This window comes from Calliphora vicina, chromosome 5 (assembly GCF_958450345.1).
Source record: "Calliphora vicina chromosome 5, idCalVici1.1, whole genome shotgun sequence".
Lineage (NCBI taxonomy): Eukaryota > Metazoa > Arthropoda > Insecta > Diptera > Calliphoridae > Calliphora > Calliphora vicina.
The window spans coordinates 113,230,416-113,249,136 of NC_088784.1; the positions used below are offsets into that span (position 1 = coordinate 113,230,416).

Sequence of the window (18,721 nt, forward strand, 5' to 3'; positions counted from 1 at the left end):
TAATATACTTGTACTTAACATGTTTACAATTTTGAACCACATTCTTCTGGAAACGTTTGTTTTCAAGACAAAGTTGTCTGTGCAAAAGCACTAAAAATTTTGACATAACGAATCAATAATTCTAATTAATGGGGACTATACCTGATAATTTTTTATCTTGACAGCCATTTTGATGTTTATCATGACAAAAATTCATATATCAGGTATAGACATATGGGTTCTTTTCGTTGTGTATTACATTCAATGTTTTGAAAACGTATTTTTGAGAAGTTTTGAGCATTAACGTTATTAGTGTTATTAACTGGAAATTTTTACTATGAATGTTCAAAAATAAGCTTTAACTTGACTTATAATAATTCCAAAATGCAGTTCTCCACTTCCGTACCTTTTTCGGCTTGATTTTTCATTCAAATATAAAGCTTGTGTAAAGTTCCTGACTGCTCTGGAAAACTATATGCCTAATCATTTGCAACTTACTCCCTAAAGTATGCAGTACAAATTTAGATGTTGTATTTGCAAATAAATAAGAACAGGCAGGTGTATGTGGGTTGGAGAAACTTGAAGAACTAACATTAGTAAATGCTACCGGGCGAAGAAATTGTAAAGACACTTTTGGTTCGATATACAAACTCGAACCGATAAAAATTCGAAAAATAAGTAAAAACATTTTGTGTAATACATAGCAATATGACACGTTTTTTTTCTTCAATAGATATTTGTTTTTGTTTATCTGGTTATGAATGAATGAATATTTACGGATTTAAGAAGATCATGTTAAAAATTTAACTTTTGTAAACAATTTAAAATTGTTTCTCTGACTTCTGCGAGTAAAATGTTTTTCTTCCCCACTAAACTTTAAAATCTACAACAACAATGCAAACAGATTGATGATTTTGCACCTACACTCGCAAGTAAATACAAAAACACACAGATACAAATACAAATACTGGGAGAACACTAGTGAGGGATTGTATAAAAATAAAACAAATTAAAGTGAAGTGAAGTAAATGAACATGAATAATGCATTTTCTTTGTAACTTGATTTCAGACTTAAAAAACAACTGATCGCTAAGAATTAAATTGTGCTTTTTTCAATGAATGTTTGACTGTATGTATCTATGTATGTACGAGTATTTTTGAGTATGTGTTTCGATTATGAAAAAGATTTAAGGAAAAAAGTAACATTAGTCGTCATACAGGCGTGAGTTCACAACTACTAGCGATGAGTAAATGTTTGATTTAGTTAAAAAAATATATGTATTACAAGTGAAGTTTTGTTGTTGTTTTTATTTGTACAATTTTCAATACCAAAGAGTTGAAAAACAAATAAAATGTTACGAGTTTTATATTTTTCTCTATATATTTTACTTCTTCAGTTGTGCTTTCTGAACAATTTGTTTTGTTGACTTGGCAGAGAAGAAACAACAACAAGAATTGATCACATGTATGTGTTAAAAAATATTCCTGGACCGGCTAACTGATCGACCTACAGACTGACGCTCTAAAGAAATCAGTTGTAAACCCAAAACTCTTTAGTGTTCTACAAGATACAAACCTGCTGACTTTGTTGCCGTTGTTGTTGGAATTTAGTTATTTGATTTGTTTGTTTTGTTAGTCTTTGCTAATGTCTAAGTAAGTTTCAACGTGTGTGTATGAATGTTAGCGCACGATTTGTTCAAATTTATTTTTTCTAGTATCGAGAAAAACTTTGGATTAATGATGGATATTCGTTCTTCTTTTTTTTCACTTCATTTCGTGTTTGTTCAGTTAAAAGAAACAGCAGCGGCGGCAGCACCATCAGCAGGCAGTAGTACAGGAAATTATAGCAGTAGTCGCATCTATTACATAGTTCAACATGTGTATGTATGGCAGAGTGTGTATGTGTATGTGTGTGCGTTTGTGTATGGCTTCACTGCAAAACTAACCCCTTTTTAACGTTTTGTGAAATTACACAGGTTTAAAATCTCACCTTTACGAATGTATCTTGTTGATGTTTATTCCTCTTGTAGTCACTAAACTGGCTGACTGACTGACTGACGTTGTTAGTTATTTGTGTTGCTTTATATTTGTTTGTATCTTTTTGTTTTATTTAAATTTACATTTGTTTTATAGCGAGATTTTTTCCAGCATTTTATATGTCTGTCTGTTTGCTTTTTTGTTTGTTTGAGTGTCGTGAACGTGTGTGTGTGATTTGTTATCCATTTTTTCTACTGGTGTTTTTGGCATCTTTTGAATGACAGGTTGTTGAAAAATTCAATTTACTTGAACATTTCAGTTAAGTGAGATACATACGCGCGGCATCAGTCCACAACTTATAAATGACGGATTTCCAAATTTAAAAAAAAAAATAAAAAATTATAATACAATTTACGTATATTTTGTACTGTGTGATTTATATTTGCACTTTTGTCGTAAACTTAATCATTTCCTATGTATTGGTGGGAGAGTTTCTCTCTAAGTGAATGTGTGCAAAAATATTGTGAAAAGAATCATAATAATGTGAATCTGGATAAAAATATGTATATACATAAAAGATAATACAAATACGAATAAAACAAAAAAAATATATGCATATCAACTGAATTTTAATAACATATAAACGAAATATTCATACTTAAATACAAAAAAAAAACTTATTTATATTAAATATAATAGATGTTAAAAACTAAGTCATAACACAACAAATTTATCCAAATACATTCATATATTGTGCTAATTTTATAAAAGGTATGATTTCACGATAATTTTAATAGTCATTCTAGGTACTTAATAAAATATAGAATATGTATTAGACACACTCAAAGCTAAAAGTGTTTTGGTAATCCGTCCCAAAATATACATACATAGCTTGGTTGGATTAATCATATTTTCCAAAGTATTTTGAATCTGTAAAAAACTGTTGGTAAGCTGGACCGTTTCCAAAAAAATTCACATCATGTTTCTTTACTTGTCAATATCCACATTGACCATATTTGAAACCATGTCATGTAAATGCTTAAATATGTACATTAGGGATATAACTAATTTTGGCAAAATTGTTGGCATACCACCACGTGTTGGCCAATGTTGTATAAGTAATGAAAATCATTTTTTTAGGTCATTTGGAATCAAAAACATCACACACCAACACCAATTTCTAAAATAAACCAATTTGTTTTTTCTCTGAAAAATTATATAAATATTTTCATATTTTTTTTTTGCAAGTGTGAGGGATACTTCCCTTCTATAACAATTATCTTTTGAAGTATACTCACAGTTATTATTATAATAAAATATATTGTATTTCAAAATACTTGAAAATATTTGATAAAAAAAACTTTATTGCGTTTGGTGCGTGAACTTTTTTAACAACCGCGAAAAAATAATACCGTGCTTTTTCATATTTTTTAATGCTCTATTCGACTATGCTATTCCAATTTGCATATTTGCAAAAAATGTCAATAGTTATATCCCTAACGTACACATGTGTTTGATTTACTTTCAAAATAAGACACATTTCCATTAAAATCGTGTAGTTATATATATGTTATGGAATATAAAAATAATAAGAGCAAGTTTGGACATGATGTATGTACAGTGGTGGCCAGGAATTTAAGACAAAAATTGTTTGCTAAATTCCACGTGATTGTCAATTATTTTTTCAAATATTTCCACAAATATGTAAGCATGAGGACTGTTTTAACACACAAGTGTGTTTTATTCGACTGTGTCAATTCATACATATTCACCACGAACACATAAAATTTTTCTACAACTTGACCAAAAAATATTTTTTTTAAATAAACATATTTTCTCACATTTATATCATTATAATTTTATTATTATAAAATATTCGGACCAAATTTCGTATTTTTAGTTCCATTAGTTTCGCTCATATCATGTTATTAACATTGGATGTTCGCTGAGGTGGGTCAACGTATTTCCACATATCTTTGTCCACATGTTTTACCGATTTTTCCAAACATTTTTCAGAAACTAGAAACATTAATAATAAATTTCATACCCTTAGAGGTCCTTTTATTTTGGCTCTATCGCACTTAAAATTCAGTTGATGAAAAAAATTCAAGTATTTGTCTTAAATTGGTGGCCACCACTGTATATACCGTTCGATGTAGCTTCAAGAATCCTTTCAAGTGTGATTTAAATACGAACAGTTATCACAAGAGAGAAATTATTCTGGAAAACATGATAAAACAAAGCATACGTTGGTTTGGTAACAAAACAATTCTATCTTTTCCATATAAGTGTGTCGGTTTAATCCTCATCTCACACTTGTGTGCAAAACTATACAAAATTAATCTTTTTAAACATTTTTCAAAAAATTATATAAGCGATGTTCATGAAATTTCTTGACTTTTCCATCAATTCAGCACAGAAAATTAATTAATTTATACGAACATATTTTTTGATATCGAGTTATGTATCTATATAGGCAAATAGGTTTTTTATGTTTGTGTAAATTGTGTTGAATATAAACTAATTCTATGATAAACAAATACAAAAATATAAAGATAAATATCTTATTAGAAGTAAACAATGTAAGTTTTTTTGAGTGTGAGATGAGGGTTAATGTACTTACTTACTTGGAAACAATAACATACACAGTTAAACTAAATTCTCGTGCAAATTTGTATAATTTTCTTACATTTCCAAATCGTCCGATTTCGGATTGTAAATAAAAAGTGTTGAAAACTATTTATGTTTCTAAAATTTAGGGAATTTAAGCTCTTAATTGACTGCCATTTGTTAATTTTAATTTTTCAGTTTAATTCCAGCTAACGTAGTCGTATTTAAGAAATTAGAAAATTTTGCGATTTATCCTTATAAAAAACAATTATATATTTTTTTGTTTTTGTAGGTCCCAAAGATTGTGATTTACCAAAAGCCGCCCTGTCTGCTCTTCATGCCGGTGTCAATAGTTTTGGACATTTAACAAATGGTCCGCCCAATAACAATGACATCTCAATGAATGGTGGAGGTGGTGGCGTTAGTGCTCGTTTGCATGTTTCCAGTAATTTATGCGACACGCAAAATTCACTTGGTAACAATAACAACAACAATAATAATAACAATAACAACAACAATAACAGTATGCAGCAACAAGATCAGGTGAGTTCTAAGAAACCCCACAAACATTTCAAAACAAATTTCATATATAATAATCAATGTTTTTTTTCGTTTTTTTCTTCCTTGGTGTTTTTTCTACTTTTAATCCTTTAACAATAAAAACAAAATCTAAAAAAATCATTACAATAAAAAAATATCTTTCAAATTCCATTCACAACAATTATTTTTGTTCAACTATAAATGTATATTATGCTCTGATGTGGATCTTTATAAATGTCTTAATATACACATATGCCAAAAAAAAAATATATATAATTGTCTATAAAATTTTGATATACGACTGCTTGCCAAATCTAAAATATCAAAAAACTTTCTAATAAAAAACATTACAAAAAAAATCTATAAAAGTAAGTGTGATTTCCCTTTAAGTATTATTTTATAAATATTGTACAAAATTATAAATGTTTGTAACATACATTTTATCACTACTAGTTTTGTTTTTAATTTAAATTTCATTTTAATTGTAAACTAATTTATATCGGACGAATTACAGATATCTACAAGCTCGTTACGCTAAAGCAATTAAATAATGTATTTTTCCCGTGTGATTTCAATCAACTACGCATATTTTTTTGAGAAAAATTTTCCCTTTTTTCCATAAATTTTTTGTTCTCATCTGACTTTAGGGCTGAATATATGATTCACATATACTCTAAATTTGAGTAATATTTTGAGAGAATTTCATATATATGAGCGAAATCAAAAAATGTTACACAAACACGTTTAATATAGAATTGAGTGACCATATTTTTTTTAATATTTTTATACATATATCGTAGTATTCATTACTTATAAACATTTGTGTATGCTAAATGTAAACTCCATAACCAGTAAACAGTAAGATGATCCAAATTCAAGTGGTGTTATTTTAAAAACACGTGATGTAAAATAATATTATTGACAATAATACATATATACCTTCCAATTGTGTCGTAATTTTTCGAACATTTTTTAAGACGGAACAATTTTGCTGTTTTTGACTAATTATCGTATGAGAAGTATAGGATTAAGATCCCATTTTATAAACATAAGACTCTAAGACATTCTAAACAAATAACAATAAACATCTAATATTTTAACGTATCTCGTGGATATCTACTGATTTTTTTCGGAAATGCGTTTCTGAAAAGGGGTTAAAAAAATAGCAAATACTGAAATAGCGAAATGTAAACTCCTGACTATAAACTTAGCAAACAATTTAAAGCAGATTGCATTGAAAATCTTTACGTACAGGTATAAAATTCGTTATTAAACGTAAGTTAATGCACACAATATGACCAATAACATAATAAATAGGAATTTTCTGATTTTTGTTCGTTAAAATCAAAAATACTTAAAATACAATAATACATAAAAACAACATATTTTAAATAGTTTAATCGTTAATTTGTAAGGATATTGTACAAAATGTTTAGTTAAGTCACTATTTTTTGTTCATTAAATTTTGAGCTTTTCCCATATAATACATTTCTGAAAAACTTTGATAGAAATTTTCCATAAACTTGAATGAAAACACAAAAAGACATGCATAGCAAAAAAAATAAATACTCTAAGTAAAATCATTTTTTGATTTTAAACTTAATCGTCTTTTCTATAAGAAACAAAGTCAAAATCGAAGTTTTGTATACTTATTAGACAAATAGGGGAAAAACTACTAAGGAGACGAAATGGCAGTTTTAGTCGTTAAAAACTATTAGAATTTTTATAAAATTTTTTACAGTTCATTTGCCTGAGAGCAAAAACGCATAGAGTGCGCTGCATTTATATATATTTTTGTGTTGCGTAATTTCGTAGAAGTGTAGGTTAAAAGGTTTGTTGTGGCTTTAGATTTAGGTTCCATCGAACCAGCAAGTTTAGGATATCTGCTTCTTCCAATATGTAGAATATTTAGTACGTATGGTGTGGTATTAAATGTATAATTTAATAATAAATTAATTTAATTTTGTTTGCATGTTTTTAATTAATGTGCTGTTTTTCTATAGCGAACGAGTGCTTCGAGTGGACGTTTAACATGTATTTTGTTTTTGTTACAATAACAAAACACATGTTAAATTTCCACTCAAAGTACTCGTTCGCTATAGAAAAACAGCATATAAGTAGAATCAAAATTAACTCACATCGAAGGTACAATTACAAAATTTTAATGTATTACCTTAATTTCTTACAGAATTCGGATAAAAATAATAAACAGAAACGTCATCGAACGCGTTTCACACCGGCACAGCTAAATGAACTGGAAAGATGTTTTTCGAAAACCCACTATCCCGACATATTTATGCGCGAAGAAATTGCAATGCGCATTGGATTAACTGAATCAAGAGTACAGGTGAGTAAAGTTTTGGTCAAAAATTTAACGGATAGAGTGGAATGGAAAGCAAAAACGTTTTCTATTTCCAAACTGTTTATTATTCTAAAAGTGTGTGCAGGAAAATACGAATAGAATAGTAGAGCTCTTAAATAGTTCAAATGTAACTTTAATATGTATTTTAGCAAACCCCACATTATTTTTTGGAGTCAAGTCTGTGGCAGTTTATGTTGTCATCATCGTCAGCACTATCACACCTAATCCTGGTAGATTGATTTACAGTCAGGCGTGTACAGGCATACTAATGAGCTGAACAAAACGTTCTAAAGCTCAAATATTCATTTAAATCCTTTTAAATAGAAATTTCATAACTAAAATAACATGGCTTTGGGTGAAGATGACAATGAAAAAAAAGGATTACAACTGACATAAAATAGATGTCAATAATTTTGGATGACTTTTTTTCATTTGTTGGCTATTGTTGTTGTTTTGTTTAACAACAAACGCAGGCATTTAATGTCTGTGTGATATTCAAAAATAAACCACATCATAATACATGTTAAAGTTAATTTATATGCTAATTTTATTAACAATGCAATAGCAAAATAATAAAAATACAACAGAAAGAAAAAAATAACTAAACTGCCATACATACTCCTCCCCTCCTGCTACGAGGATAATTCGTTTAAAGCCTTTAGAATGACATTTTAAGCCTAAAATCAAACTAAAATTGTTGTCTTTAGCGCCATAGAATCACCAATAAACATCATGTGAATGAACGCACTCTCTCCCCTCTGGATGGTGCACAGTTAACACCCTGTCATTTTCTCAGCTTATGAGTATTTGATATTGTTGCTGTTGTTCTTCCTCTTGTCTGGATAAATTTTTTTTGTTGAGGGTGGAGATGAAGAATGGAAATGTAGTATCGTGGTGTATGGTAGTCTGACAGTGACCATTATTATGTTGTACATTTGGAATTAACATTGATTTACAATTATTAAAAACCATTTATCAAATTAAATCCGAAAGTTGACTTTAATTTGTTTCAATATGTAGGTATATAGGTTTATAGCTCATTTTAATTTTTCTGGAAAATAAGACATCCTAATAGAGCAAACAATCATAAAATCAAGTTCTTTAATTATTCTTGCTTTCGAAAATGTTGCCCTTTAATGTTGCCCATAATATCGGATAATTCAAAATACATTTTACTGATCCAAATTTAAAAACTGCAATATATGTTTCATAAAAGTTATTATTAATAGTCAGATTTTAGTAAACATTTTTGGGTGTATTTATAATTACTAGTATATCCCGGTGCACTTCGCTACCCCTATCCTAGTAAAATTAAACTATGTACAATGGTATGATAATAACACATGCAAAATATTGAGAATTTCTCAATTACTGTTTATTTGATATTCAAACATTAACTAATTTGGTATGGGAGACACTACTTCACTGTTCTGATCCCACCCATTTTTATGTATTTTATGTAAAAAAATAATTTATATTCACTTTAACTTTACTTTATATGGGAGGCGTCATTCCAACTAATCCGATCATGTTTAAATAAACTTTGTAAAATGATCAAGAATAAATTCGTTTTTAATATGGTAATAAATTGATTGATATACATTTTAAATACTTTTAGAATTATAGTTCTCCAGATATTCGAAATTAATTATTTACTTTGAATGAAAGTTTGAAGAATCATGTAATTATAACTTTGTATGGGAGGTGACTCACATCCTTTTCCGACCCTCCCATTTTGGTTCCCCAGACATTCGAAATTAATATTTACTTTGTATGGGAGGAGCTACGTCCTCTAATCTAATTTCGCCTAATTTCAGCTAACTCCGCACAGTAATAACAAATTAATTCGTAAAAACTTAAACACTTTTATAATTGCAATAGTACTCCAGATATTCGAAATTAAATATTTACTTTGTATAGGGTGTGCCACGCCCACTATTCCAATCCCGAAAATTTTCAGCGAAACTATGCAAAATGATAAAAGAGCCATATAGACAAAGTTTGAAAAATCTTGAAATTATAGTTCACAAAATATTTAAAAATAACTATTTACTTTGTATGGGAGGTGACTCGCCACCTGTTCCGATCATTTTTGGTTAAACTTCATGCAGTGATAATAAATTGATTCGTATAAAGTTTAAAGCCCTTCGCAATTATAGTTCTGCAGATATTATAAAATAACTATTTACTCACAATTACATATTGAGAAAATAAAAAAAACCTTCAAAATATTTCTTTCAAGCGACTTTAAATTACATAATAAAATCTTCTTCTTCATTGTTTTCTATAACAACTCTCACTTAAAACAGAGCGAAATCAATACTGTTTAATTGTTTTTCGTATTTATTTACAACAACAACACGCATTGCTTTGTTTACTTTTTAGCTTAAGGTTCACATGTACACGTTTTTGCATATGTGTTAGTAACATCTTAAAACGCTTATAACTCCTAAAAAACTGAAACGATTTCAATAATATATATATTCTGCACTTCTGTGAATAAATCCCTTTAAAATGGTATATTTCTTTCCTAAATTGAATGTATAATGTGAGCGTAAAAGGGGTCTAAAGAAATCGACTTGCCTATTAATATTATGATCTGGACTATAATATTCTGAATAGGTTTTATTTAAAATTATCAACAGTCAAGAAATTAGGCTTATTCGCCAAAATATGGCAAAAAAAACATTTTTAAAGTAAAATATGAATTTATTGGAATTTTTATCAAAATACGAGTGATTAAATTTAAAATATTTGTATATATTTTTTTAGTTTTATATATCATTAGAGCGATAATTACGTAAAATGCAAAACTAATTATTAATTTCCAAAAACTGAATGAAATGTATTTTTCCCCTTGAAAATTTATGTTATCCTATCAACCTAATATTTTACAGAATATGTTTCTAATGTACAATTCATAGAAAAATTCCTTGATATTTTTATTTAAACAAATTTAATAAAGAGAAGTCTAAAAAATGATAATGATTTTTAAGTTTTTTTTTTCATAATTTTGAATTCAATGTTGTTTTTGTTTTTTTTTGTCATTTGTATTTTCTATTTACAAAAAAAATAATTTTCAATAGTTAACTTGTTGATTTTTTTACCGCAAGTTTTCCAGCTATGTTTTGACTTAGGAAATTAGCCACCTGTTGATTTGATCTGAGAGACCAAGAAAAACAAGAAGCAAATATATAGACAAAGACAAACTATTTGCTTAACAAAAAAGTTTGGACATTTATGTAAACCACTAGGAAACATTAAACTCCCACTTTCACACTTTGGGACATTAAGTTCTTCTTGCCTGTTTGTTTCTACACGTGCGTCTGTGAGCATGTATAGAATTTATGAAACTAAATAAATGTCTACGAGTAAAAGTGTAGCAAAGATCAGACAGACTAAAGTTTAAGTAGCAGGAACAGAAAAGGAAAAACGGCAAACAAAACCAATTTAATGAAGCTGTAAATTTGATTGTCGCATAAACTGAAGCTCTTTCTTCTTTCCAAGCCAGCCAGCTAGCTACTCGCCCTCCTCCATCCGAAGTATTCACCATCTGACTTTTGCTATTTGTTTTGGTTGGAAACCTTTAAACAATTTAGACGTTCGTAGCTGGTTGGCAAAAATAATACTAATATTTTATTTGTATTCTTCATTCCCGTTGTTGCTGTTTTTACCCTGGGTAGTCATTTTTATAATATTGTGGATGTACTCACTCGTAGTATACAGTTTCAGTGTGTGTGATTAAATTTGAGTTTATGTGATTTTCATAAACTACACATTTTGGCTTTAAATGTAAAATATGTATGTATGCAATAGCATATTTTACAGGACTGGCAGATATTACTTTGCATACATTCTTTTTAATTTCGCTTCCAAAAATATTTTGAATTCAAAATATAAATATGTATGTATTTAAAACAGATTGCCTGTATCGTTGGTTATAGTGGTTTCATTGTAAAATAGTAAAAAAAATATAAAAATAACACAAACAACAATGTTCTGACAATATTGTGTCAGTTTTGTGTAGATTGGTAGATTGTACTTTATGTTAACTATAGAATTTGGTTTGTTTCACAACCTTCTGACAAGCCAAAAACCGAATTGTGGTTAAAACTAGTCAAACTACTATTTTAGATATTTTGTAAAGTGAAACAAAAAAAGTGTTAATTGTTAACTGCAAAAAATTGGTCATATAGATAATAGATGAAAATCATGATGCAACACTCCAATCAATTTCTCCGACGATTTGTAATTATTTTCTTATTTTTTTCCCACTCCAAGTTATCACAAAGAATTGGAAGCAGTGAAAGGAAGAGTAGACAGTCAGTGTGCTATAAATCTATCTGTGATTTATGGTCAATGAGAAATTAGTCTATTAATGTAACATTAAGATAACAATGAATACAAGCAATTTATCATGTTGTTGGGGGGGGGGATGGTGTTCAGAAAAAAAGAAAAAAAAATCAACAAAACTTTTGACTTTTAATAAGAAAATAATCTGTAATATATTATTTGTTACTTTCTTCTGTAACTACAGGGATGTGAGTATATTAATACTTCCTAAGGAAATCTTCAATAGTTTAGTAGTAAGTAGTTTGGGGAATTGAAAAAATATTTTCTCTTATGATGAGTAGCTGAGTTTCAATTAACATTTTCTATCTACATATTTTTATAAATGTTTGCATTTTCCTGGTGTTCTTTTACTCGTAACAAATGGTAAAAAATAAATTAATCATGAAAAATTCATAATGTTGTTCACACACACGTCGTGATTTTTTTGTCTACTGGTGAGCACGTGACATTGCAACAGTTACACAGCAACATGTTGCAAAATTTAAAAATAAGAAACAGTAAAATTTAATATACCAGCCAATAAACACTGTAAACACTACATAAATAGAAGAGATTTTAATCTTAAATGTTCTAACATCATCAACATTTGGTTAGAAACAGAAAAGATTCGTTTTCATGATAAGTTAATTTCATTATTTTCCATAAACAATTTACAAACACACGCACACTTACACTTACACATCCACACTAATATACATATATGAACACACAAATAAAATAATTGTGTGGAAAGGCCTACTAAGAACACATTTATACACTCAATTCGCCTGTACGAATAGCGAAGGGGGTGCGGTAGCAGAAGGAGGAAGTGGTATTAGCCCTGTCTACCACTAACTGTGTATTTACAGATTAAATCACGTGTCAACACTGCGAACAAATACACATCCAAACATTTTGAACGCACGCTTCCAAGCCAACATGTAAAGGAAACATTGTTGTGACTTATTACATGCTAAATTAAGTTTTCTTCCTTCCAATTTTTCTTCTTATGCCGTTTTATTCCGGCTTTGTTTTGTTCTGGAGGTAGTTGGGGGGTTGGCTTTAAATAAATTTTACAAATTAAATGTTTGTAATGTTGGTCATTTTTATGTTGCCACCAATGTTTATTTTAATTTGCTTTCCTACAGTGCACAGTGGGTGTTAGATTGAATGTGTTAGATTGCCAGACATAATTCGAAAAGGATTTGTATGCCAACGGGCACAAACTTTGTTCGTTTCATACAAAGTCAATTATTATATAGGTATTCGTACTTGACTAAATGTCGAGGGCATATATTCAAAAACATCTAAATTAATTATCCACGAAAATTCCTCTATCTACTAGAATAAAATATTCTGAATTTTCCAAATAAACTTTTGAACGTTCAATGCTTTTTGCTATTCTCAATACCTATAAGGAAATTTGTTCAACTGGCACCTCTTCAACGACCGTATGAACACTAACAGCTGAAACGGATGAATCAGTTTTAATCTTTATTATAGAGGAACATGCTCAAATTATGGAAACAAATTTAAAACATGTGTATGTAATTAAATAATCGGAATATACAATTGTTTATTAGAGTTTGGGAATCAAATGCAACAATTTTGACGATTACAAAATGTCATCAAGGCGAAAAAATGCTCCATCTTAAACCATTGTATTTCAGAAATTTCCAATTGAATTTCAGAAATTTTCATTTGTATTTCTATTAAAAATTTCTGTAATAAAAATGTAAAACTCAGAAACAATGTATAACAAGTAGACCGACTCTTTGACAGCAGTACCTAACTCTAAACACGTGTTAGTGAAAAAGTACCTAACTCTAAACATGTGTTAGTAACAAAAATGTACATGTGTTGGTGCCATTTTAATTTTCACCAGACACACAGAGTTCTGTAAAAATATTAAAATTTTTATTTTTGGTCAAAAAAATACCATAAAGTACATAAATAATGTTATACTTTTTGACAATATTTTTTTTATTTTCATATCAAAAATCTCCTAGGCGAATTAAACTTTTACCAAGATTGTAAATTATTCTCTTCACAGTTCACGAATTTAAAACAATATTCCCACCATATTGCTTTACAGTTTTGTTATACTGATGTGTTACTGTAACCATTTCAACATTTTTAAATTTTTTTTAAACAATATTATTGTCATTGTAATTATTTACATGATTGTGGTAACCATAATATGGTAAAGTTACGATTCACATGATTACCGCAATCATATATGTGATTGTAGTAAATAAATATATGATTATCGCAATCATATACAAGATGAATCATTATATCATAATATGTTGAGAACAACATAATATGGTAAATCCTTGTTGTCATAAACATACGTTTTTTACTACAATCATATATATGATTGCTGCAATCATTTGAATTGTATTTTATTTATCATATTATTGTTACCGCAAGCATATAAATAATTGCATGACCATTGTTAAAAAAAATTAAAAATGTTGAAATGGTTATAGTAAACTAAAAAAGTAGAACTATTGAATCAATGGAATCAAAAAAAGAACAGAAAAATAGAAGAAGTTATTCATAAAAATTAGGGTTCTATAAGTCGATTGTTCGATTGTTCGAACAATCGACTTTTTGCTGAAAAAAGCCGTAAAGTCGAAATCGACTTTTTGGTCGGAAAAAAGTCGAATAGTCGATAAAAGTCGAAAATAGTCGATAAAAGTCGGAAAAAGTCGAAAATAGTCGAAAAAAGTTTTAGATTGTTAAAAAAATATTTAATTTCAACATTAAACTAAAACTATTGCAATTTGGTATACTTGCATTTTTTGTAGTGTATGCTAATATAAATAATAAAGAAATGTTTATAAAATAAAGCTTTTTTCTACACAAAATTCTTCCAACATTCTTCTAACTATTATCGCCTTGATAAATTTTATTTTTATTGCTAAACATTACAAAAGGCGCATCAATAAATGTAGAAACTATATATTTTTTACAAAAAATGGTAAAAAGTTGAAAAAGTCAAAAATAGTTGGAAAGTCGAAAATAGTCTAAAAAAGTCGAAAAAAGTCGAAAAGTCGATTTAACTAAAAAGTCGAAAGTTCGAAAAGTCGATATTTTAAAAAACGAAAAAAGTCAAAAGGTCGAAAAGTCGACTTTTAGTTTCAACTATAGAACCCTAATAAAAATAGTTTCATTAGTAGTAATTATTTAATTAAGAGATGTAGGTGTGGTTTAATTTCAGAAATACAAATTGGATTAGATACACGCAGAGAAAAAACATGGTTGTGGTAAACATAATCTAAGAGCAACATTTTATGATGATTATTAGTATCATAAAATATAAAATTATGACCAAATAATAGTCGTAATATCATTTGCATAAATGATCACAATATGTAATGAAGTAATCATATTATGATCGAAAGCCAAAGCATATTATGACCCAATGAAATTTTATTATAATCCTATGTAAATACATTTATGCTCCAATGATCCAAAGTAATCATATTATTATTATTCAAATTCATTTTTTGTAATGTAAAATTTAATTTTAATAGGTTTTAGTTTTAATGGACTAAATTCCCAATTCCATTGATAAATTCAATGAAATTTATTGTTATTCGCTTTAGGAAAGCTAAAGATATTTTACAAAGAAAAATAAGTGCTGAATATTTTGCTATTCAAAACATAGATAGATTCTAATACCGATTTTTAATTTCTTCCAAATATTGAGATTTATGTAATATACTCATAAGAGTATAAAAGAAATCTAAACATGAAATAAAAACATTTTGTTGTTGCTAATTAAAACAAAAAATAATATACAGCAAAACAATTGAAAAATGTTGTTGTTGCTGAAAAGGGAATTTTTCTTGTTTTAAGTATGCAGTTTTTTTTTCTCGATAAATGATGATTACCTTGACTACGAAAACAATAAAAGTAAAATTAGCAAAAATACCAAACATGCATCATTCGGAAATCGTCGAGAATTTTAGAAAGTCTTTGTGTGGATGTGTGTGGGATGTTGGGATGTTCGAAAAATATTTATCTCTTGTCAAGTACAAAAGTTGTTGTTGTTGTTGTTGCTACTGTTACTGCTCTTGATGTTTAGATCTGTAACAAAAACAAATTCTTTTTCCAAAAACATCCATCTTCAAAAGTTGTTATTGTCGATGTTTGGAATTTTCAATTTGGGTCCCTAAGCTACCAAATTCAAGTTGTGGATGTTCTGATTTCAGGCTTTCGTGTGTTTGTGTCTACATGTGTGCGTATGGATTGTAAAAGTTACCTTTTCACAAATTTGTGTGCATGAGTGTTTGTGTGTGCATTGTCAGTGGCAACCGGAAGTGAAATATTTGTAAACGTGTACGTACATTCATCTGTGCATGTTTAAGTTTTCTATTTTTTTATTATTATTATTATTTGTTTTGTTTTCCATGTCGTTGATTTGGATACAGAGGGAGGAGTGAACGATTTTGTTGTTGTGGAATTCCTTTCGTTTGTTATTAAAGAGAATGACAGAAAGAGAGAGCGCTAGATAAAGAGAGTAGTAGATAGTAATACAAAATCATTCACAATAGAGTTATAAATTCAAATTTCAACCCTCTATTAGGAATTTTTGTGTGGGGTCTTTAACAAAATAGTCTTGCGCCAGATTGCTCTCTCTTTTTTTGTTCACAAAATTCTTTGTAAATTTTCAATCAAAATTATTTTTAATAAACTTAAACAATGCTTTGTGTTAAAAGCATAAAAAAAGTATTTTGTTGTTTAGAATTTTCATTTAAAGATGCATAATTTAAATTGTTACTTTACGTTTGTCTTAAAGGTTACAAAAATAATACTGAATGAAGAAGACTCCTTTAAAATTCTATGCGGAACTACATTCTACAACATCATTCTTAGATTTAATTTTTTTTCTTATTTTTACACAATTTTATTGCTCTATGACCAAAATCTAATACAATAACAAGAATAAACATGAACGCAACGAACAAAGTAAAGATTCTGAAATAACACTAACATTATCTTTTATGTTGACATTTAATTTAAAATTAAATTAAAATACGATGTCATGGATTCTGCTTTTATTCTTTACTGTATTTTTTATTTGTTTTTTTTTTATCCCTCAAACTTGTTCGTTGGTTTGTTGGGAATGCTTTCATAGAGTGTGTGTATCGGAACACTTTCATTTCTTTTCCCTCGTTTTACACCCACTTTTATTTTAGGATTTCTGCACCACGATAAACCAATGAAATGTTATGACAAAATAGAATTAAGCTTTTCATTGAAAATATATGAGTGTTTGCTTCTAAGTTGGGGTATTCTGTGTATGTTTGTACTGACAAAGGAATCATCTAAACGGTCAGAAATAACTACATATTAAAATTAACAAAAACAATATAAATACAAATGTGCCAGACAAGCAATACTTTTTCACCTGTATATATTTTTCATACTAAATAATTTTACAGACTTTATCTGATTTGTAGGAAATTTAATAAGCTACAATATAAATAAATACAAAATGATTTTTAAATCAAATTCAGATCAGATAAACACTTAAAAAGTATTTCTATGGTATTTTTAATAAAATAATTATTTTTGTAGACCATGAAGTGCATTCAAATAATCTAGGGTTTAACATACATTTCAAAACTAATTTATTTGTTCTAATATGAAAAAATTTCTTTATTTTTTTTTAAATTAATTGTATTTATTTAATTTAATTATTCTTTACATCACGTACCCCTGATTGATTTCCTTAAAGGCACTTTTTTCATTATTTAATATGACACGGTAATAATTGAAATTAATAATAAGAAAAAACAAATTGAAATTGAGAAAATAAAAACCGATGTCGAGAAATTAAAAATGTTAATTTTATTTTTTAAATACTTTTTTATAAAATGCTACGATTATGAATTTACGATATTTATTTACGTACTAATAGGAATTTGGTATTTCTCTGTAATATTTATCTATTGTCAACATCAAGTTGTATTTGCTCAACCTCATTTTTCATTTTCTGAATATAAATATCGTCCCCTCAATAAAACAATAGTGTATAAGCATATACACCATTATTTTACTGCATAATAAGAATCTACATAATTGATTAAATATGTGGTCAAAATTTTTTGAAGTTCTACTTCCACAAAGTGGGTCGAAATATCAATTGAAATATTACTTTTGTTCTAGATGTCTACTAACACAAAAATTTTAAACTCAATTATTTCGAAATGGCAAAAAAATTATACACTATTGTTTTATTAAGGGGACGATATAATATACGGGGTTGTCGTTGAATCCAATCATTGTCGGAATCGGTTTTGAAAACGACAAAAAGGTACATTTAACTTATGAAATCCTATGTAATATTTTGTTTAATCGATAAAGAATTTAATTCTAGATCGAATATAAAACCGATAACTTTCGATTTCACGAGACCACTGTACTTTTTCTGTCGTTTTCAAAACCGATTCCGACAATGATTGGATTCTATGACAACCCCGATAAAGATAGATTTCTTAGTTTCAATTAATTTTGATTCCACAATTTGAATTGATTTTTTCTAAATTCTAATTTGCTATTCTGAACTTCAATTTGAATTTTTTATTTTTTAAGTTTAATTTGGATTTCTTAATTTCAATAAGCCTTTTCTCAATACATACTAACATAATTTTCTGAATTACATTTTCTATTTTTTGAACATTAAATTGGATTTTTTTCATCTTCAATTTGTATTTTCCCAATATTAATTTGGATTTCACAATTTCAATTTATGCATGACACAACAATGAAAATTTTTGCAACGTCATACAAAAGAAAATACAAAAAAAATGAAAAAAAAATCGAAATCAAAGTTTCACGTTATAGGGGTAAATATTGAAAACTCTCCCTAGTGATTCTACCTCCTAAAATTATTGTATCATGAAT

The 18,721-nt window shown here is 28.1% G+C and overlaps 2 protein-coding genes across 3 annotated transcripts in view; one reads left to right on the forward strand and one right to left on the reverse strand.

The window, feature by feature from the left end:
- The window catches only part of Ipk1 (Inositol phosphate kinase 1), a 239,513-nt gene that overhangs the window by 50,066 nt on the left and 170,726 nt on the right, over window positions 1-18,721 (reverse strand). The window lies entirely within an intron of this gene.
- The window catches only part of otp (orthopedia), a 51,520-nt gene that overhangs the window by 17,924 nt on the left and 14,875 nt on the right, over window positions 1-18,721 (forward strand). Inside the window, exons 3-4 of one of the 2 annotated variants that reach the window (XM_065510930.1) lie at window positions 4,859-5,109; window positions 7,295-7,453. In XM_065510930.1, coding sequence (XP_065367002.1) covers window positions 4,859-5,109; window positions 7,295-7,453 — 410 coding nt within the window. The remainder of the gene's footprint in view (window positions 1-4,858; window positions 5,110-7,294; window positions 7,454-18,721) is intronic. The other variant, XM_065510931.1, reaches the window with a different exon arrangement.